The sequence below is a fragment of the Rhipicephalus sanguineus genome, chromosome 10, assembly GCF_013339695.2.
Source record: "Rhipicephalus sanguineus isolate Rsan-2018 chromosome 10, BIME_Rsan_1.4, whole genome shotgun sequence".
NCBI classification, from domain to species: domain Eukaryota; kingdom Metazoa; phylum Arthropoda; class Arachnida; order Ixodida; family Ixodidae; genus Rhipicephalus; species Rhipicephalus sanguineus.
The window spans coordinates 141,790,720-141,813,204 of record NC_051185.1 but is presented as its reverse complement, the minus strand read 5'-3'; the positions used below and the strand labels follow the sequence as shown (position 1 = coordinate 141,813,204).

The 22,485-nt window shown below is 48.2% G+C and overlaps 3 protein-coding genes across 3 annotated transcripts in view; all 3 read left to right on the top strand.

The window, feature by feature from the left end:
- Positions 1–1,137: 1,137 nt before the first annotated feature.
- Positions 1,138–9,504, top strand: LOC119372510 (D-amino-acid oxidase; the record flags this gene model as incomplete). The annotated part of the gene is given in 5 exon segments (XM_037642988.2): positions 1,138–1,239; positions 2,816–2,877; positions 2,980–3,097; positions 6,945–7,043; positions 9,259–9,504. Coding segments are annotated over 5 exon segments (522 nt in total), but the record flags the coding sequence as incomplete, so codon positions are not given.
- A 4,678-nt stretch (positions 9,505–14,182) lies between these two features.
- Positions 14,183–22,485, top strand: part of LOC125760108 (uncharacterized) — a 250,705-nt gene continuing 242,402 nt past the window's right edge. The window contains exon 1 of the mRNA XM_049419788.1: positions 14,183–14,208. The gene's annotated coding sequence lies outside the window, so the exon portion shown is untranslated. The remainder of the gene's footprint in view (positions 14,209–22,485) is intronic.
- Positions 20,684–22,485, top strand: part of LOC119372509 (D-amino-acid oxidase) — a 236,917-nt gene continuing 235,115 nt past the window's right edge. Inside the window, exon 1 of the mRNA XM_049419789.1 lies at positions 20,684–20,853. The gene's annotated coding sequence lies outside the window, so the exon portion shown is untranslated. The remainder of the gene's footprint in view (positions 20,854–22,485) is intronic.

Sequence of the window (22,485 nt, the reverse complement as noted above, 5' to 3'; positions counted from 1 at the left end):
CAGCGCATCGGCTCTTCTGACGGCATCCTCAACAATGCGGGGTGGGTATTGCTGCTGAATCAAAGATTCACGGAGTTGTACGCAGTTTGCATAAAAGTCTGACTGCTCAGAGCAAATTCTCTTAAAGCGGAGCGCCTGACTGTACGGTATACTGGTTTTCCAATGTTTTACATGCGAACTTTTAAAGTGAAGATGACGGTGCCTGTCTGTAGGTTTCCTGTAGAGCCTAGTGGTTAGTTTGTTGTCAGAGATGCAAACTGTGACGTCCAGAAAGTTGACGGTAGAACGAGAGTAATCATGCGAAAACGAAATAGATTGGTGAACAGAGTTGAAATCAGTTATAAAAGATAAAAGTTCATTTTCACCGTGGGGCCAGATCAAAAAGATGTCATCTATAAATCCCTTATAATAAAGAGGCTTTAACGCGCGATTTCTTAAAAAGTCATTTTCCAGAACAGACATGAAAAGGCTAGCGTAATTAGGTCCAATGCGAGTGCCCATTGATGTTCCACTTACTTGAAGGTAGTGGGAGCCATCAAATTCAAAATTATTAAGCTGTAAGATTAATTTCAATAAGATGCCATCGCTATGGGGTATATTGGTATACAGTGAAACCACATCTAATGTCACGTGCTCGTGGCATTAGATGTGGTTTCACTGTATACCAATATACCCCATAGCGATGGCATCAAGGCAGTAATTCAAGCGTACGAAGAACTGTCTGATGAAAAGCCCATTGGAAGTGATACATTAGCTACCTTATTGAAATACACAGGTCATACACAGTCCTATCTTGTCTGTGCGAAGGCTTCCTTCACAAGCTGCGAACGTACGCTAGAATCTTTTAAAGGAGGAACACGGCTGTGGGGTCTTTGCCCTTACGGAGCGTTTATTGGCTACTCCAGCGAAGCGGCTATGACGAACGTAGCTGCAGACTTCACGGCAGCCTAATTATTTTCACGTCGCAATACTCAACGTGCGTTGAGGCGCCGCCTCGGCCAGTGCCTCATTGAATGCGATCTGCATCGAAGAATATGGGTGGAACGCCGGAAGTGCTTGATTTTTGAAGTTAGAGTCGACTGTCGTGTGACTATGAGAAGCAATACTACAGCTTGGCGCATGCGCCTTCTCTTGCAGATTGCAGACGAATATGACGTCATCGTCAACTGCACAGGCTTCGGAGCTGGTGCGTTTGTCAATGATCCCAAAGTGCATGCCATACGAGGCCAGACGATCAGGGTGAGACGAGTCGCATATAAAATGACGTGTTCCTCCTTTTTTCTCTCATTATCATCTTCATCGACATCTTCATTGCCCGAACGAAGGCTTGCGTCAGCGATCTCGAATCACCGGATTCTTTATTTTTCTTATTCACTTACTAGGAATCATATTAACGTTAACAAATAGCGTTAGGAATAGTTTTAGTTGGACTAATAAAACTGAGAACACGTAGATGGCAAAGAGAGAGCCAAAACACAGCACCTCATGGTGTCACACAAAAAAATTTACACCCTCTCCCACTCAAGGGAACCATGAGGGGATGCGAAGCAGTATTGGGGGCGCACACGAAGTTTCCGTTACGTACACTCGGCGTTTCCGTTAGTATGTAAGATTTGTATTTAGTTTTTGTGTTATCATTACGTTGTGTTTGTGCGTTGCTTTCCGTTAGCGCCGAGTGAACGAGTGGCGCTGACGTTGACGTTACAACTCATCTGAACAGGAGCGAAGCGAGAATGATGGAAGCCGACCGAGCGCACGCGCTTATATACACATGAAATTGGGGAAGGAGAGGGGAGAGTGGGTTACATGCTGTATTTGGCTGCGGCGCGGCTGTATCACGTGGGAGGAGAGGCTGCGCCGCGGCTGCAGCGCGGGGGAGGAGAGGAAAGAAGGCGACCGAACACCTGCGTAAAGGAGGAGAGCTGGAGAGAGAGTACGCGCATGTGCAGTGGTGCGCGGACGCCCCCACCGACGACGGACACAGCCCCGAGCAAAACCTGCTTCGCATCTAAAAGATCTTGCAGTGTTTAGGCGTCCCGTTCAAGATTTGCCTATAGACGGATTGTGCATTGCTGCTTTCACAGCAGGTAAAAATGGAAAGTGACGTCAGCTGCTTAAATATAAACGATGGTCAGGCAAATCACCTTGCGCAGAGAATTACGAACGATTATTCGTACCACTGACCCCAATAGTTTTCCTTATATACATCACACGTTTCGTAAACTTTCGCGATACACTGCATGCACACTCGTGTCGTTTTTGCTTTCTGTTGCCGCGCTGCATTGTGTCACTCAACAATGGGCGGACTGCTTGTCGCATTCTACTGCACGAATTCGTATCACGTCGTCTACGATTAATTTCATTGTTTCTTTTTTTTGTAGTTGTTCAGTATGAGGATAGCGAGAAAAGGAAGCAAAAGGTCGAAATTGTGTATCGAACGACTGCTTCTTCAAGCAAAGCTTGTGATGAGTTAGAGATTTCGGTGACGGCGGCGGCGTTGTACGCGAAAAACCCCGGCCCCGGAGAGCGTACAGAAATGCGGCCCTCGAATGTGTACCGGTTACATGCGTATTTGCAGAGGCGTAGCCAGAAATTTTTTCCGGGGGGGGGGGGGTTCAACCATATATTATGTACGTTCGTGCGTGCGTTTGTATGCGTGCGTATGCGTGCGTACGCAAGCAAACTTGACAATTTCCTGGGTGGGGGGGGGGGGGTTGGTTTACCCCCTCGCCCCCCTTTGCTACGCTCCTGAGTATTTGTATGCGCCGTTTTGCAATATTTCCCCTCTCCCATTGGCATCTTTCGTTCACGTCAGGTGCACGCCCCTTGGATCAAGCACGCCATCATCGCGGGGGACCACTTCCACGTGATACCAAAGTGAGTCATTGTTTTCTTCTTTTTTTGGCACAGCGATCACAAGGATTAAGCCCGTACGTACTGATCGTCGTCATGGTAACGCGAGTATATTCTCACTCTCAGCATCGACGACGTCATGTTGGGCGGCACCGCGGACGTGGACGAGACTTCGCTCATTCCGGACAGGGACATCGCCAGTAAAATCTGGAATGGCTGCCTGGAACTTGCCCCGAGTCTCAAGGTATAATGCCCTGCATTTGTATAAGTGCGAAACGTGGTGGAAATTTCATAACGCTAGCCGGCATGCACACGACAAACCGTATGCACCCGTGTATAAACCGCACTTTTTTTTTGTAACAGCGTAGCTTTTTAAGCTCGACGTTAGGCCGTGCAGAGTGAACCAAAGCTATCGTAATCACCAATCATGATCGGCCTCTACATTGTAGCGCGTTGCTGGGCCGGCGCGCACTCTCTTTGTCCTCTTCTCGATCTTTCTCTTCGTTCCCAGAACACGTGTGCCGATTTGTCCGGCGTGGGATGCCATAACTCGTATGGGCGAGAGAGCGAGCACAGAGAGAGAAAGATAGAGAAAGTGATAGAAAAAAAGAAAGGGAGAGATAGAGAGAAATAAAAGGAAGAGAGGCACAAAAAGGAGGTAGAAAAGACAGAAAACAAGACAGAAAGAGTAAGAAAAAGCGAAAGAGAGAGAAAGAGGGAGAGAGAGAAAGCATATTGTAGCCACGTATAGTATAGTAAAGCAAGGAGGTGGGAAACGCAATGGGGAAAAAAAGAGTGATGAAATACGATGATGGGGAGAGGATTAGGTAATCCGAATATACATAATAAGACACGTTTGCTAGCGTAAAGAGGACAAGGATGCTAGCAACCATCTTTTATGTCTGATACTCTAGATAGCGCTCACAGGTCAGGCTGTACGCATGATTGAAAAGGTGCGAGTGGCGCCGTGTTAAGGCAACGATCAGATGAAACCTGCGGAGTATACTGGCGCAGCTGCTGTTTATTCTAGCCGGGAGGCAGAAACTCATGTCACTCTATTTCCCGCAGTTACCTGCACCGATGGTCTGTTTGAGGCCATTATGTTCTTGTGTAATCTATGCATGGGTGACCTCAAGGAAAAGATCGCGTCAGTCCGCAATTATAGTATTATGTAGGGCTTCCACACTATCTAACCGACAAACCGAGAAAAGATGCCGTGCTTACGAGAGCGAGCGTCTTATTTAATTCCTCCTCGTCTCTCTTTTACCTTTTTCGGGATTTCCTCATCCTCCGCCACACTGCATGTTTCAGCTGCGACTTTCCAACCAGTGTGGTCCCTGAACGCGCCTCCGGTTTCGATGAGTTCGAGTAGGCAGGCTTAGAGAAAATACGACCTGCTGCCGAATAGTCCAGGGATGATGGCCACTGCTTGAATCCGCGACATTAAAGGGGTATTCAGACGGGGGAGGAATGCTCGGGGGAGACGGGGGGGTTGCGGATCACGTGACCACGACGTCACGGATTAGCGAGTGGGCGTGACCCCCCCGCGCCTCCTCGGAGGAGACGGGGACGTTTTCCCCGAAAGGACAAACAATCCCCCGGCGGTGGGGTATGTGGCGGAATTTCTGGCTCTTGTTTGGCCACATTGTTGCACTTGCTCCTGCAGAGAGCGGCAGTGGGTGTCCAGTCTGCAGTTGGGGTCATCTGTAGCTGGGATCATCGTCGTCGGCAGCTGGTGAAACGGGCGGTACAAGCCACAGGAGTAGTCTGGTAACACTGGTCTCCCCCTCCGTTCGCCCCGTCCGTGTGAGTGGGGGGCATTTGTGGCGACTTCTCCTCGCGAGTTGACGTCACTAGGCTCCGCCTTTACCCCCCGAGCATTTCTCCTCCGTCTGAATACCCCTTAACCAACGACGACGAGCCCCTTGTGTCCAGTGTGCGAAAGTGGAAATTTTCGCACACTGGACACAAGGGGCCCATCGTCGACACTTTCGAAAATGGGAATTTTCGATCGTCAGCACGTCTGATAAAAAGATTTGGGTCCATATCAAACACGAACGATGCCTCTCAAACAAAGAAATATAGGTTTTAAAGCACCCACAAAAAATGTCGATTAATCTATTAATCGATTAAGACATTCCACCGAAAGCAATCAATCGATTAAAGGCTAAATCGATTAACGATTAACGATTAATCGATTAAAAATTTTAATCGACCATCCCTATCGTATAGTATAGTATAGTATAGTATAGTATAGTATAGTATAGTATAGTATAGTATAGTATAGAGTAGTATAGTATAGTAAGGAGGTGGGAAAGGGAAGTGATTGTGAGGAGGAGGGGAACGCCACCAGCGCCGCTATTTCCTCAGTCTTCGCAACACTAGTGCGCAGCTGCTCCAACATTTGTTCATCAAATTTTGCTCAGGCGTAGTTTTTACACGAACTAGGCCTACAGATACACATCATAACGCACAGTAGTGGTGCTGCGACTACTGCATCGGATAATTGAAGAAACTGGTGACAGATATGAACGTTTTATTTCACTATTCCTTGCCGCTTTCGCGCTTATTACAGTACGACGAGTCCACCTAATCGGTGAGCTTCTAAAGCTGATCTTTCCCTGTGCCGTCCACGGCGTTTGATGGCCGAGTAGGATAGAAAATTGGGCGAGTTGGTAATGATTCATAGCTGGTAGAGGCAAAACAGCGCGAAGAGTATATTAAGCATGCGCAGTAAGAGTATATTATGATGTTTCTTCAACAAATTTTTGACTTGGAAAGCAGCGCTCGTGCCGTGTCTACTCTTCCTTGGTCCCTGTTATTTCGCACTGTTTTGCCTCTACCAGTTTGATACCTCCATCATTGAAGCTATAGTTGCGATGGTGCCCAGTGACAGCAAACATCACGCGTAGAAGATCCAAGAGCAGACTTTAGTTCTTTTATTTGTTTTGTTGTTGTTGTATTTCAAACTTCTGCGCTTGAAAGTGGGGGTGCGAACTATGCACGGGGGCGTCTTATACACGAGTACTTACGATAATCATTCCATCATTTCGTGACACAGAACTCTTCAGTATTCTGGCGTGTATAGCATTCTTCTTGGTGTCCGAGCGACTGCATTTTAATAAATGTTTACACCTTTTTGAAGCGTATATAGCCCAGAAGTAATAATTTTTTTTTCTTGCTCATTTCTTTTTTTTATGAAATTGTGCACTGGCTGCTTTATCGCTGTGGATGATGTCACCTCATGCTCACGTCGCTCGTGACTTGCAAGTACAGGACATGCAGTTGAGGAAAACCCCGCCGCGGTTGTCTTGGCGTAATCAGTGGTTTAGTCAGCGGTCCAGCCATTGACTTTTTTCAAATATACGTGACGTAACCCACTGCGATCGTGTAGAATATAGAAGAAAGATATACCGTAAAATTCCGAGCAAGCGCCCCCCTCCCTTTTTCGGGAGATTTGAAATATGCGCCAATGACGAAGCAAGCGCCCCCCCCCCCCCGTCCCCTCCCGCCATTTTAACTGTTTCATTCACTCTTTTTATTTACCCAATCAGGTGAATAAAAACAGTGAATACATGCGCATTCATAAAGCATTTTATTAGAAGCACGGGTGTGCCCTTATTCTGAGCTGCTCTTCCGCCGCCATCTTGAATTTTGATCCATTACCGAGCAAGCGTTTCCCCTCCAAATCTCGTCGGATTATCTTTCACCATAGGTGGGGGGGGGGGGGGGCGCTTGCTCGGGATTTCACGGTACGTATGCAGCGGTAAGTTGTCCGTTCACACCTCCTCCCTCAATGTGTCAATGGCAGAAAGATGGAGTGGCCAGCCTTGTCAATCTCAGAATATACACGGTATAAAGAATATGGCGTACTTGGAGCCATGTCCATAAGAGGAAAGATTTCGCTAAGTTGGAATTGATATATTATGAGAACTACTGAACGTATGACGTTTGACATGCTAGAATAAGTGTACTCAGCTCGCCCTATCCGTTCGTAATTGTCTGTGCACGAACTCCGATAACATGCACGAAGACATCGTGGTTCAAACGCTCGCACTGATTCGCGTCTCTGCCGCTGGGATAACGTGCAGAATGCCAAGGTGATCGGACACTTCGTTGGCCTTCGTCCCGGAAGGAATCCTGTGAGGATCGAGCGGGAGGATTTCACCTTCAAACATGGTGTTGGAAAGGTGAGTCTTGAGCTCTTGATTACTCTTATAGTATAGCTGCATGCTTTCATCGCCATAGAAGTATCAGGGCAAATAATTCAACTGACAAAGAGTGTTGTGATCGTGCTTACACTCTACCTGCTTTCGTTCGCATGACAGCATCCTGCAAGGCAAAACATTCAATCGACAAATCATGCACTGTTCTTGCATATCATACGCCGAAATGTAGCTGCTGCTTTGTGCTAGCAATACTAAAAAATTAAGGGAACTTCGGATTAGTGGTACCAAGCCTGAAGGAAGTGAGGAGCTGGGCAGCCTTCTTTGTTTCTTTTCGGTTTTCTCTTTATTTCCTCCTCTCTTTCTTTCTTTTTTTCTTTTCCAGTTCTTTTTGTCTTTTCTTCTCTATTTATTTCCATTTATTTCAATTTTTTTCTAATTTTTTCCCTTTCTTTCTCTCTCTTTCTATTTCCCGCTTGCTTCCTCTTTTTTTTTTCTATTTTTACACGTGGTTTTGCCTTCGTTACGCTAAGCGATAACAGCATACGACAGCCTGGGCTCCTAAAGTGCTCCGCACTTATAATACAGATAAGGCGCGTTTACTGGCAATGTCACTGGCTACTGTCATTAACTATGTAATAACCACTATCCCTGAGTCTGCGACACGTCGACTTACGTTATATACGCCGGCGACACTGGACTCTTGTCTTATGTGGCTTTCACGTGCTGTGTTTTCGTGACAGTATTGTTTCTGATACGGATGAGTCATTTACAGCAATAATACTAACAGACGGGTGGACATTGAAAAGTGGGCCCACGACCACGCCTACAATCGTAGCGCAGAATGACATGCATGAAGGTTAGAACTATCACGGGCCGCATTCATTTGGGTTGTTCTCTAAGAACCTGCTGGTATGACTGTAGTACTGGCAAGTGCGTCCTGTGCTGTAAATGTGTACATGTGCCTCAGTTCTGTGCCTTTCCCTCTCTCTCTCGTTTCCTTACCTTTATGGTCTCTGTCCCTCCCCCACCCTTTTCATCCCCAGTGTAGGTTAGCAAACCGGATGCATATTCTGGCTGCACCGCCCTGTGTCTCGTTTTCTTTCGTCTCTCCCCCTTTTTGCCCCTTCAAGTCGTGGAATGCCTGCTGAGCTCGGTTTTTCGGCATGACTGCAAAACATCGCGAAAAACGAAGACTCAGGAAGTGTCTTCGTTTTTCGCGATGTTTAGCAGTCATGACACGATACCAGTAGGCTCAGTCCCAGACTCTTTTAAAGTTTATATTTCAAGATGGTTTGATTTGGTAATGGCGTATGACAAATAAGAGTTGTCAGCTGGATTCATTAGGTAGTTTGTAACAAAGAAAACAAGCTCTTGATCGACCCCCCCTTCTTTCGTCCTTTCATGACAAGAGAGAAGAACGATATACGGAAGACCGGGAGGTTACCCGAAGAAAAGTATTAAGGCGAAAGCCTTAGGTGCCCCATCAAACGCGAAACGTGACCGTCGGCGGCGGCGGCGAAGGCGTCAACAAGAGAGATGCAAAGAATTATCACGTGATCACGTCATCATGACGTCACATAACCTGACGTCATCACAACATTCTCTGTGAATGGCGTAGGCTGAGACAGTGTACAGGATATAATAAGGATAAATTGCGTCTCTACAATCCGCTGTGGAATGTGTTTCGGGACAGTGACAGCGACTTCAAAGGTCATTTAATTGTAAAATGCAAGCAACCAGGTGTTTGAGATAGGAAGAACTCACAGGGTTCGTTATGCATTCGCCTATGATGACTCGAAGGCTAAAGCCATCTTCTTATTTTTCTTATCAGTCGTTGTATCGGTCCTACCCCGTCGCCATCCGAAAGCTTTCTGCCCCTGTGCACTGCCTCCAGGATCAGAGGCATTGCAAGCTTTCTGCGTCTCAGCTGCTTTTGGACTGCCCCCCCCCCCTCCACCTTTGACCAGGCAACAATGTAGTGATGACGTCAGGTTATGTAACGTCATGATGACGTCATCACGTGATAATTCTTTGCATCTCTCGTGTTGACGCCTCCGCCGCCGCCGCCGACGGTCACGTTTCGCGTTTGATGGGGCACCTAGGGCTTTCGCCTTAATAACGCGGAACAGTGTCAACTGAATTGTGAATGAACACGAAATACAAAACAGGTCTGGCTACTTCCTTGCGTTGTTCACGAGACAACGTTAATGCCCTTGATTATGTCACCTCGCCGCAGGTACCCGTCATTCACAACTACGGCCACGGAGGCTCGGGAATCACCATTGCCTGGGGATGCGCAGGCGACGTCGTTCGCCTGGTGCAAGACTCGATCACCGAGCGTTCATCGGACTGGCGCAAGACAGAAGCCAATTTGTGATCTGCCGGCCATCCAAGACTGTGAACCATGACTAGAGGCGGTTTTGTGTGCGACGATGTCTTGTCGTCTCGAATGAGAAAGAATTCAGAGACTATCGAAAGAAAAAAAAAGTACTGTCATTTCCACGCCGTGAAAACTGTCGAACACCGAAGTTGCCCCCTTTTACTCGGACATTCGTAGTTGCTCCTTTATTGCTTTGTTTTTTGTAAGCTTCTTCCTTGTTTCTTTTGTTTTGTTTTTTTTCCAGTTAGGCATGTGCTTCGGGTCGACGGTTTTCACGTCGCGGAACTGGAAGAACTTATTTTCGTGAATCCCCGCGCAGCAACTACGTGAAGGAGCTAGACATCAAAGCAATAGGTTCACACAAAAATGTGCATTTATTTAATTCCATTTATTCGGTCTTGCTGCATTTCTTCTTCTTGATTGTGCTGTCGTAGTGCTTCGTAATACTGTTGTATTTCTTGGTCTTCTTCATCTCTGCACTCTGTTTGCATTTATTGCGCCTTATTTCGCGCCTCAATGGTTCCCCCTTTTCCGCTGAGCCTCACTTTCGCTCTTGTCGTAGCTAGAGGCTTGGTGATGCGCTACGGTAGGGAGACGTTACAAAGTACAAAGGACACAGTGTGAACAGGACGTCCTGTGTGTCCTGTGCACTTTCTAACGTCTCCCTACCGTAAGCGCATCACCAAGCCAACATGAACCAACTAGCCCCTTTCGTCGCATTACTGACATTAATTGTCGTAGAGGCTCAGTGTTTTCCCCTTTCCATTGAGCCTCACTCTCGCCCCTCAGGTCGCGTGACCAGCGCTACGCCAATGACGTCAACAGCACAATATCGAGTATGAGAGCTTCGCTGTAAAAATTGGCATAGCCCTTCTCACTTTTATTGTTTAATATAATGCGAATGCCGGCGTTCTCTATCCGATCCAGCACTGGAGGCAAAGCAACGGCGTCCAGTACGCCACCGTTTCAGGTCTTCAACTTCCTCTGCTGGAAGCTCTCTCTTTTTTCCGAACAGCACCGAACCGAAGCATGGTTTGTGGTAGCTATGTATAGCCTCAGGGAGAGAGAAAAAAAGAAAAGGAAGCCAAGGAGGTTAGCCAGAAGCGGCGGTTGACGTACAAGACTGCTTGCTAAGCGATCTCTCTCTCTCTCTCTGTACAGTGCACACACACACACACACACACACACACACACACACACACACACACACACACACACACACACACACACCACACACACACACACACACAACACACACACACACACACACACACACACACACACACACACACACACACACACACACACACACACGTGTGTGTGTGTGTGTGTGTGTAAAGAAGTGCAGCCCGACAGAATAAAGGTAGCAGAACAACAGCACTGGGTAGCTCGTTCCTGTGTTCGACAACTCTCCGGAAATAACTGTGTTCGCAAATGCTACAGTCGATCAAAATCGCTGAGTAGGTTTTACCGGAGGGTCGACCAAAGCGCGGCAGCCGATCGCCTCAGCGACTAAGGAAACAATCCCTCTCATGCACTCTGCAATGTCCTCCGAATGCGGAGTCACTGGCCGTCCGGCTCATGACGTCAGTCTGGAGTGTGCATCTGCCTTTGAGGAGGAAACGCCGCGAACTTCTAAACTTGTATCCGACTATAGAGAGCTCGAATAAAGTATTTCGACTGAGACAGTCAAAGTTGGAGTAACACCATCTGGTGTTTTTTTTTTTTAACGTCGAACGCCTTCATTAATTCCAGAAAAGATATCTCAGACACATGTATAACTCACCATACCAATGTCCAACTGCAGCTTTATTCAGTCAGTCTGGAGTGATTAAAGTACACAACCTTTAGAAATATCGCATTAGTGTCCTCTTTAAATCGAAATAAGAAAGAATAAGTAACCTCGGGAAATTAGTGGAACTAAGGAACAAATCAGTGGGCTACCTACAAGACATGGTGAAGAATGGTTCGTGCCGACACCTCGACTTAACCCTCGGAAAAGAACGCAATCATTATACTCTCCGTCTCTGCTGAATAGTTATGCTCTTACTGATTTCGATTTGTTTACCTGTACTCGCAAAGAACTTCACGCTAAGTATTTAGATTAACAGGGCTTCAGTTTCGGTTTAAGTTTGTTTATATCTACATAGTGTTGATTCGCGTATTATCCGGCGATCCTTGTATAATTATGTAATCCTTAGTTTTGAATTGTATAATGTGCTACAACTGCTCCCTGCTGTACTTTAGGTTTGTAGGCTCGTCAAGCTGCCTTTAAGCAGCTTTTACCTACAACACCTCCATCTGTATTTGTAAGATGGGAAATAAATTGAAATTGAAATTGGTAGGAAGAGCACCGGCACAGAGATGCAGTCGCCAGTGAACAGTTGGCAAGATTCGTGAACAAATTAATGCAGCGCTGAAAGAATGAACCATTCAAGTAGACGACGGACTAAGGAGAGAAGTGGCACACACTACGACCGGCACACACTAAGACCAGTCACATTGTGTGCCACTTCACTGATTCGTCCTATTGAGTGGCTCAATCTTTCAGCGTTATATGTACCAACCTGACCCATATTTCAACCTTACCGAAATGAATGTAAAAGCTTCACCAATATGGTATCCCTTCTGGTGCATATTAGACATAAATTAAGAATTCAATCCGGACGAGGGCGAAAAATCACGATCGTAGCGATGACATACAAAACGAACAGCCCTAGTTTGTATTCAAATTTGTTGATGTCGCACATAATAATTGGTTCCAGGGGCATTAAGCATGCTCCAATACAGGACATGTAAGCGTTTTATACATTAGTAATTTAGTGCATTTTGGCTATTTAGAGAACGTTCGTCTTATGTCACGTATTTTTTTTTTTAATTCCTTTCGATGTAAAGTATTCAATATGCAGTGGCCCTTGCATGTTGTATGAGAAGATAACTACAAGGCATTTGTACATCTCTGCCCGGAGAATTATTGTGTTGTTGAAAGCGTACACACGCCGCAACTGAAAATGCCTGTTCGTAAATGACACTGCTACAGTTATATTTTTAAGTAAGTTTGCGAATCTGTCAATCCGTACACGCCGTGCAAAATCGGGGAAGGAATCCTGAAGTAAGGTGTGATCACAACTGGAAGTAATTACTTCGTATAGGACGCAGTCATCGCTTTAAAGACAGACTTCTGACTTATGGTATTGCAGGGAAGATCAATTATACATACTGAAAATAACAAGCGTCCAAGAATTGGGGCTTTGGATTTCTGAAATGCTTGTTTAAAGGGGTCATGAAGCACCCCTTGGGCTGATTGAAAAAACACATCCTGCGGAAAGCTGACACGGCTATGAACTGCTCTGCCAAATATTACAGTCGTGCGCGCCGCGTAATGGCCACAAGCGGAGCGCGAAGTTGCCGTTTCCCCAGGCACCCTCTTTTCAAACAGAGGCCGGTTCTCACTCTCGTCGGTGGGCGGGGCGTCTGTCCGCTGTACGTAGCAAGAGACATAGCACGCTTATTGGCCGATAGCCGACGTAAATCGAGAGCGGCGTTCGGATCAGATGCGCTTCTTGCCGCGGGGTGCCACCACTTGCCGGCGCCGCACTCCTCAGTACACGGTAGCCGCACTCGCGCAAGCGAATCACAGCGGGAGAGCGATCGCGTTTCATGACGCGCGCTGGCGTAACTTCTTTCCCCCATGCCATCCCTCCCTGTCTAGCTTCCAGTGCGCTCGCCGGCACGAGAAAAGAGAGAAAGCGCTGGGTAGCGTGCGCCAAACCCCCGTAACTCCGCTGATTCTTGACGGATTCGAGAAATTTTTGCGGCAATCGATTCGGGAGGCAGTACACTCCGATACTGAGGCCATTAGATCATTACTTGGAAAAGTGGTTCATGACCCCTTTAAGTAATGCGGCCTCCAGAGTGATCGAAATCGCTGAGTGGGTTTGTGCTACAGTGTACCGTGTCGTATTAACGAGGACACCGGGTAAATACACAAATAGATTGCCTAAAATACCGACCGACCCGACAGCAGCAGAAGCAGCCACGTAAAAGGCGGAGGCATAAAGAAATAAACAGCATTCACTTCAATGGTTCTTGAATCACACATTTAGCCCATCCCTCTAACAGTGATCAGTAAAACCTGTCAAAGCACCGCGTATACCCCTTACTGAACGCCACTCAACATGAACGTACCCGCTGGATAAAGACCAACTCCGCCACTTCTGCCGTACCTCCTGCGCGCATTCATTCGATTCCTTCGTGCAGGCTGCTGTTGTGTAAAATAATAGGAAATAGGGACATTATTTTCAATATAATAAGGACAGCGTGCGTGCGCGCGCGCACGCGTGTGCGTGTGTGTGTGTGTGTGTATGTGTGTGTGCGTGCGTGTGCGTGTGTGTGTGTGTGTGTGTTTGTGTGTGTGTGTGTGTGTGTGTGTGTGTGTGTGTGTGTGTGTGTGTGTGTGTGTGTGTGTGTGTAACGCACATTCGTTCATAAACGTCAAGCGTGTTTTCATGCGCCGTGATGACTTTCTTTATCTCGGTGCATAGGAGCCTCGGTCCGGCGCCAGAAACCGAACTACATTTTGCGGGGAGCGCAAATAAACATGCCCGAGCTTTCAGCGAGAAGTGCGTCATCGACTCTGCTTTATCTCCTCACCAAGGCAGGCGTTCGGGAAGCCACCATTATCGGAACGTGGCGTTATCGGCCTCCTCCTTTACGATCTTAATCCAGACCCACTACCATCTATTTGCCCGTATATTGGATTGCGAAACATCAGGGTTTGCGACTTTCCTTAGTGTTCGCGTTCAGGTACGCTGCGCGGGCTACAAGAACCAAACGCGTAGCAGTACGTGGCCGCAATGGCGGTCCATCGGTACACCTGCGTCGGCTTCTCGCCTAAGGCGGACAGGAAGCGCATAGATTTCGTCAGTTCGATTCCCAGCCATCGCTTATCCAGCGTCTGCAGCGTCGTCCCGGATGTCGCGTTCAGCCTCTGCTGCCGCCATGTCTTCTGCACCGCCTGCATGAACGACCTGATGCACAACTCCACCGTAGCCGTCTGTCCGTTCGACGACAAGGAGTTCGGGAACGTGAACGTCAGCTGGGACTCCGCCTCCGAAGGGTACGTCGGCTCGCGCAAGTCCTACTGTCTCAACCGGACATTTGGATGCACCTACGTCGGCCGCATGCTCCAAATGATTGAGCACTATTACCGCGAGTGCGACTACCACGTCGTCTACTGCGGCTGCTGCGCGAAGCCCGTGGCCAGGGTGAACGTGCTGGCACATATCTCCTCGAGGGATGCGGCGTCGGCATCCTGACCTTGAACGGAGCGCTTGCCTCGGACACTGCGAGTGCCTTCGACGAATGCCTGTCTGCGGCACGTAAGAACATTGAGAACTTCCTCAACCGCAATAAGAAGACTGTGATTGTGGTCCATAACGGGACAGCTGGGAGCAGTGACGTCACCGAACAACATAAAAGGGATACAACTCGCTTGAGTTATGCTGAGACGAAGGCAGACGTGATCCAGACTGGTCGAATGAAAAGTAACTCCGAATCGACACTCTTTTCAGTGCATACTGACGACGCTCTCACACCTGTCATTTGCGGCACATTCGGAGGTGTTAACGCTGTCGTCACCACTGCCGACTCGGACGGTCTGCTACGACGCGAGACGAAGTCCGACTGGACACAGACGGATCCGGTAGTGGAGTGGGCGTACAGCGAACAGGCGGTCTTTTCCGAAGACAGTGGAGACGCCTTATCGCCTCTCTTCAACGTTGCTGCCGGCTGCGCCAGCTGGGCGCCCGACTCGGCGTATCACTCCTCCGTGGCAGAGTCCGAGGCCACGGGCGTCAACCGCGAGCTCGAAGACTCGAAGGGGACGTCGCTTTCAGCCGTCGTCGAAGCTCTGCCCGAACCAAGCAAGAAGCCCCTGTTGACGTAAGACTGGGACGTCAGTCCATTCCGGAAGTTCCGCAACCCGCCGTGGCCGGAGTTCAAAAGGGAGGTGCTGACAGGGCGACCGCGGTTACAGGCTGAGACTCGAGGGCAAGTTCAAGTTCCTCAACTACCCATCTCGTTTCCTCGCGCTGTACGTGAGGATTCAGAAAGGTTCCGACGACGCGTCGCTCGAGTGGCCTTTCAGGCGCAAGTGTTCCTTTCTGCTGATGTACACCAGGTACGCAGAGCGGGACATGTTTTTCAGGCTCGAGGATCCCGTGAACGTCAATAAATTACCGCGCGCGATGAGACTTCGACTGGAGTGGCCCAAGACGGCGGAGAACTTAGCCATCGGTATCGACCGGTGTGTGGCGGCGCAACAGATGGTGGAAGGCGGGTTCGTCTACAAAAACACGTTTAGAGGGCGCTTCGTCGTCGAGTAGCTGAAGGCGCGATTGAAAACTGATGAAAGGACACAACTTTGTGCAGAAGCGAAAATGTTGTAGATGGAAGTAAGTGTAACTCTGAGCACAACTCCCGGGTGCTCAAGATTTCTCGCATACAATTTCTCCAGCTTGCTGCGACCAATGGAATGGACCGAGAGCTTGCAAGGGAGGCGCACCCCTTCCGCCGAGGGGGCGTTGGTCGAGGTCGGGCTTTTCTAGGTCCTTATTTAACTTCAGAGCCCGCGCCAGCCAGATTCCTCCAGCGTCGTCGATATAGGTATAACTCAAGTCTACTTCGATTAAACGCCAGCACTGCCGCGACAGATTTGGCTCCCGCTCCTTTGAGGCAGCAGTTAGTCACCGTCAAGTGCTTCAGACTGGTGTTTTCCTCCAGAACTTTGGCAAAGCTGTCGATGCCACCTGGTGGAACGTAGAAAAACACAAATCTCAGTTTCTCGAGGCTGAGATTGGCTCTCAATCCCTAAACAATGGACAGCATGTGCTGTTCGTAGATATTGGAGATATATTTTAGAGACGGACATCGCAACTTGGTAGACGTGGCAAGGTATTCGCCCAGGAAACGCGCTCCGCCTGTACCGAGGACGACCTCGTCCAGCGACACAACCCCAATGCTGTCGTTTCGGCACAGTTTCTCCATCGGCGCCGTGCCAACCGTGGGTGACGTGAAACATTGCCGGAACTTTACACGGCGTAGACACTTTGCGTTCGCTATCATGTGGCCGATCCTCGCAGCTGCGCTTGGCCCGACGCGCAACTCGCGGACGCATAGAGTTTCGAGCGCAGCCATCTGGCACAGCGATGGGACGAACGCGTGCAATGATGCAGGCGTGAACTCGTTGCAGTCGACTGCCATGTGTTTCAGGTCCGCGCGGGATGACAGCGCGTCGCAGAGCAGCAGCGGGGAACTGGTCCTCGGCATGATCTAGCGGTACAGGTGCAACGTTTGTACCTGCCCCGAAGTACGTGACATGACTGCCTCCCGGCAGAGCTACCCGATCATGTAGACGTTCGCTGTAAAGATGGAAAGCCTAAGCACAACCTCGTAGCTCACTCACTGCTGATGACGGCGCTTGAAATTTCGGCCCACATACCCCGAAGAAAGCCCGCAGCAGACACAGCAACAGGCGGCCGAGGACACTGGACTGGACTGGACGAGCTTGTAAACAAAAAGCACACGCAGCTATTGTGACAGGTGTAGCAGGTTATGCTTATTTTGATGTCGGTGGCGGCATTTTTAAACACGAAGTTTTAGTTGGATTGCTGGTAATGTCGGCCGCTGGATGTCGCTGTGCTTTCATCCAGCGGCCGTGGTCGTTTCCTGCTCCCGTTGAACGGTTCATGTTGAACGGACTATATTAAGCGAGACCAGCGTCATGGCAGTGCAGCGCTAATATTTACCGTTTGCACGTTTACATGCACGAAAGAGGCAGCGGACATGTAGAAGTTGGAGCACTGCACGGGCTCGAGCCTACCCGAAAACCTGGGCCGGGCCGGGTAAAGTAGTCTTCACGGAGGGCCCAGGCCGGGCTCGGGCCTGAAACTTGAGAGGGCGGGCTCTAGTCAGACTAGGTCGTTGCTCAGTTTATATTTTATCTCGAAAAAAAAAACGCTCTTTCTACGTGGGCAAGCTTTTTGGAAAAGCTTTATGTGGGACAAGTACTGAACTTGTTTTGCATATTGCATAGGGCTACTTAATTTATGTGAAACGGGCGAGCTAAAGCTAATAGACCGGACGCTTACATAGTTAACATCTCACTATTCCGGGCTTAGATTGCATTTGTTGTGATTTGACACCCTAAATGTTATTTTGTAACCGCAGGACTAAATGTAATATATTGAATTTATAATTTATACCTATATATCATCCGCAAGAGCGATCACAGATCTTGAGAGCGGGGTAACGTTCTTGGAAGCTCCCGCCGTCCACTAAAACAAAAGACCTGCGCGTTGTTTCGTCACATAGAATCACTCCAGAGCAAAATTTTTTTCCGTGGCTCCGTCGCGGCTCCCAGTGTGATGTGACGCGAGATGGACATGCACAGCCAGCTTGGTGTGCCCACGTTGCTAACGTGTGAGCTTTGGTCTTACGCGAGCTACATCCCAGGTAGCACAAAAGGGATAAATTACGTGTTTTACTCGTTTATCCGTTTACCGTTTACCCGTTTATCCTTCCTGTGGCGTTTTTAATACCTCGAAATTGGTTTCGAATCTGTTTTATCCCATGTATCTAAAATCGACTTTTTGTAGACCATATGTGCTACCTGGGATGATAGTGCCGCAACAGCGCCGCAGTGGGTAGGAATATTATAGGTCTATTAAACAAGACTGAGGGAAAGTATATTCGTTTGACCAAATATATGGCCGGAAAGAAATTAAATGACAAATTCCGTTACGGGAGATGTCGCCTTGCCTCGAACAACATGCACTCAATTAGTAAGCGTCGATAAGTTTATTCGTGCCTTTATCACCAAACCGGAACGGACTCCAAAATATATAGGTCAAAATTTGCTTTAGCACAGTGTAACGTTGGGCGAGTTGGTGCGTAGATTAACAAAATATTCGTGGCGCGACTAAGAATGAGGAAGAAAAACGTGGGCGCCGGGCATGGCGCCCTATCCTGTATTCTCCTGTTTTTCTTCCTCGTTCTCAGCCGCACCACGAATGTTTCGTTAAGATCGAAACTTCTAGCACGTTCACCTCCTGCCAGTCCTACCTGCGTAGTCCAAAGGGCACATTCTAGCTGTACAACATCGGCACACGGCATTGAAATAGCGAGAGAAAAGAAAGAGCTCACCACAAACCGTGCATAACTGAAACCTGCAACGAGAAGCCCACAAAGAGGAGTTTTGTGGGTGGTACTGAAGAGTGGCACGATGTTCGGGAACGACAAAAATGAAGGGATAAGCTGGACGGACATATTCATTCTGCAGAGGTCCGCAAAGACATCCGGAATTTGCTCCAGCGATGGAAGAACAACGACTGCCGATGCCTTCACAACTCGCAAGGCAGATTTTGTGCGCCCCTGCGGCTAGCGCAAGCAGTGAGAGAAACTTTAGCGCAGTAAAATATGTGATGCAATAGCGTAGGGCGTGCTTAAAGTCGGAATTTCTCGATATTTTTTTTTCACAATAACATGTGAGGAAATAAACTTTACAGCACTCCAAGAAGAAAAAAAGGAAAGGCTCATAGACTAACTACAAGCAACGGATGTGATACATGAAAATAATGGTATCACAAATAGCCTTTTTTTCTTCCTTCCGGCGGTCCATACGTATTTCGAAAAGTACACGTGGAGCCCGCTGTTCGTTGTAATTTTTATTTATGTTAGTGTTGTTACGACTCGGATCTCGCGGGTCTCGAATTTGGTAGCTGGCCCCCGTGAACGGACCCTTCGTTCAACATTACAGAGAGGAGAACGCTCGTACGTGAAGACAGAGGTTTATTTATATAGATGCATGGTGAGAGATATCAAATGCAATCAATTTGTTCACGCATCCGCAAGGAACTTCCTCAATGTCGTGTTAAACACAACAAAAAATTTGTACACTGCGCGTTGGGAGTTGTGTACACGATTCCGTTTAGCTGTGGGAAAGTTTACATTGGCCAGTCGGGACGCTGCATCAACGTGCGTGAGAGCAACGATCAGCGGTTAAATCTTCAGGAGCTTCACATCTTGCAGCTCATTGCAGGGAGTGTGGCTGCTATCCTGTTTTACACGATAGCGAAGTAATTTTTCGAAGCAGCAATCAGCTAACCCGAGAGATGACTGAAGAATTTCATACAAGAAAAAAAATGAGATCAGTGTGTCAGCCAACCTTCAGTTTTATTGCATGATAAGGTGTTTGTTTTCCTTGATAGCATTTCGTAATAGTTTATCGCCATAGTTAACCACAATTGTCTTGTCGCGCATGCGTCGATCAGTTGTTTGTTGTATTTATATGCTTTCTTGTTCAATAAATGTTGTAGTTGTGAGTAAGCGCCAGTCATGTTGACTTCCCTTTTTTCGTCTGTGTGCGCTTAGATCGGTCAAACCATGCATTTCAACCAACTAGCCCAGTTGTCGATTCTCTTGCTCATAACCAATTCCCATCTGTATTTGCAGAAAAAAAAAATAGGTATAGTATGCCGCTGCCGAACAAACGTTCATGGTACCCGGAATGTCCACTCAGCTATTTCCACCGTGAAGCCCTTTTGTACAAGTAATTGCTGTGGGTTAAGTTACACTTGTTAGTGAAGCATGTGTCAGGAAAACGTAGATATTGGCTACTTAAAACGCCCTGCTATCGATTACATGTTCGGGCAACACCACCTAGATTACTGGTTCGGGTCCCTGTCGGGCACGATCTGCGGTCGTGCCGGGCCGGGTAGCTGAAAATTTTTTTCTCGGTTACGGGCCAGGACCGGGTCTCGGTTTGAGTCACTCGGCTGGGTTCGGGCGGGTAAACTTCAACGAGTTCCAAAACTCCCGGCCCCTGCAGTGCTCTAAGCTCGATCCAGCCTTTACTCGATCGTTACGCCGAACATGATCGCGTGGACGAACAAATAGTGGACAAAACAAAGAAAAGGCGGGGCGGCTGACGAGGATAGAACAAGAACCGGTGTTGATGAAGGTACACGGATGTGTTGTGAAATGGCGGGCTGTTCAGAGAGAGAGAGAGAGAGAGCGAGAGCGATGCCAGACAGCAAAGGGCTCAAAAGGAGAGGAGAAAGAGAGCGCACACGAGGCTTGGTATGCGATAAGAGGGCACAACCTCCGCAGAATCGCGAGATCGTGTATATCTATTTTCTTTTTTTTTCTGAGACAAGCGCACAACTGTCGTTCTCCCGCCCTTAACAGCGGACAACCACTTGGCAGCTGATTCTGGGAGATAGGAATCCGTCTCTTGGGACGGCGCCATACACGGCCGAGCGCGCACTGGAAAGGTTAACGCGCGTGCTGCGCGTCAAGCTATCTCGTTTGCATACACACGCATGAGCGCGAGGCCTCGCCGCTTCCTGGGGACAACGGCGGCTCAACTGCCAGCGAAACACTTCGAGACAGGTAATGTGTAACTAATTTGGTTTTGATTATAGATATGTAACGCGGTATTCATGCGGGACGTAAAGGAATACGTCTACTTAATTAGGGCAGGTAGTGACCGCAGAACCGAACGATGAGACTGAAGTAACTAGAATAAGAATGTGGTGGAGCGCGTTCGGCAAGCATTCTCAAATCGTTAGTGGTAGTTTACCAGTATCCCTCAAGAGGAAGGTATATTACAGCTGCATCTTAGCGGTATTCTTACGGAGCAGGAACCTGGAGGCTTTCGAAGAGGCTTCAACTTAAATTGAGGACGACGCAGAGAGCCATCGAAAGGAAAATGATGGTTGTAACCTTAAGAGACAAGAACAGAGCAGAGTGGGTCAGGGAACAAACGGGTGTTAAGGACATCTTAGTCGAAATCGAGAAGAAGAAATGGGCATGGGCAGGACATGTAGCGCGTAGGCACGATAACCGCTGGTCGTGGATTCCAAGAGGCAGCAAGCGCGGGGTATATATGTGAGATGGCTCGCAGACTTGTCAAATACGTCAGTTGAATATGGATTCACTGTTCTCGTACGAAAGCATGCGGTCAATCAGTTATTTCGTAGATTATTTTTGTCAACGACAAATGTTTCTTCCGTTGACGGCTGCGCCAGCGTCATCATAACTGCAGTAACATACCGTTATCGATACGTCTGAATATCGGTGCGGCTGGATCCACGTGTGTCTTTCCGGGATAAAAACACGCGAAATTGTGATTCGTAGTTTCTCGACGAGTACAGGTAGCAAGGGGACAAAGACGAAACTGCGTCACTCTTTAGTTCACGCGTGTTGTGGCGCCCAGTGTAAAAAAACGGCGCCTTCAGCCACACGGCAGCACCGACCACAACACTGACACTGCATTGCGAACAACGAACAGACGGTTAAAGCGGACGCACACGAGTGATTTGTCATTGCTTCTGCGCGAGGTGTGAAAGAAAATGCCAGTACGCGAAGTCCTTTTTTTTTTTTTTTGCAGATGCTTGCATGGATGATTGCGCCGTACTTGTAAAGGCGGGTAGGCGCCTTGTTTCTGAACTTGAGTTCAATAACTTTCTTTGTCTGGCCCGTAGACAATCCCTGTTGTCCCATGTTGTTCGCACCAAATCTTTCTTTCTTTCTTTCTTTCTTTCTTTCTTTCTTTCTTTCTTTCTTAGAAACTGGGGCCAATGAACGTGTCTTGTTTTTCTGCAACGAAAAAATTGGGGAACGCTTAAGCTTCGCCTTTAAGAGTTGAACGCGATAGCGATATCCTGCCCCTAGTGCGTGCATCGACCACTTAGTACATATTTTATATTGTATGTTTTTACTCGAGATGTTCACATTGTGCATTACTGCAATGTAATTGACAAAGTACAAAGTGGTCGCACAGCCGCAGCACGCCGAGCTTTGGTGTCTGCCTTCTCTGCCTCCGTCTTGCGTGGCCGCCCTCGTCGTCGTGCGCCACTTGACACTGATGCCCCACCAAAACTCGCCGATGAGGAAGACACCGCAGTGCGGTTGGCGCTTGACACAGAATCCATCACAAGCGTGTCAAGAGCCCGGTGGCGTGAGAGAATGCCTGTGCGTCTGACATTTTTTTTCTGAAGTATCATTCCACCACTACGTGTA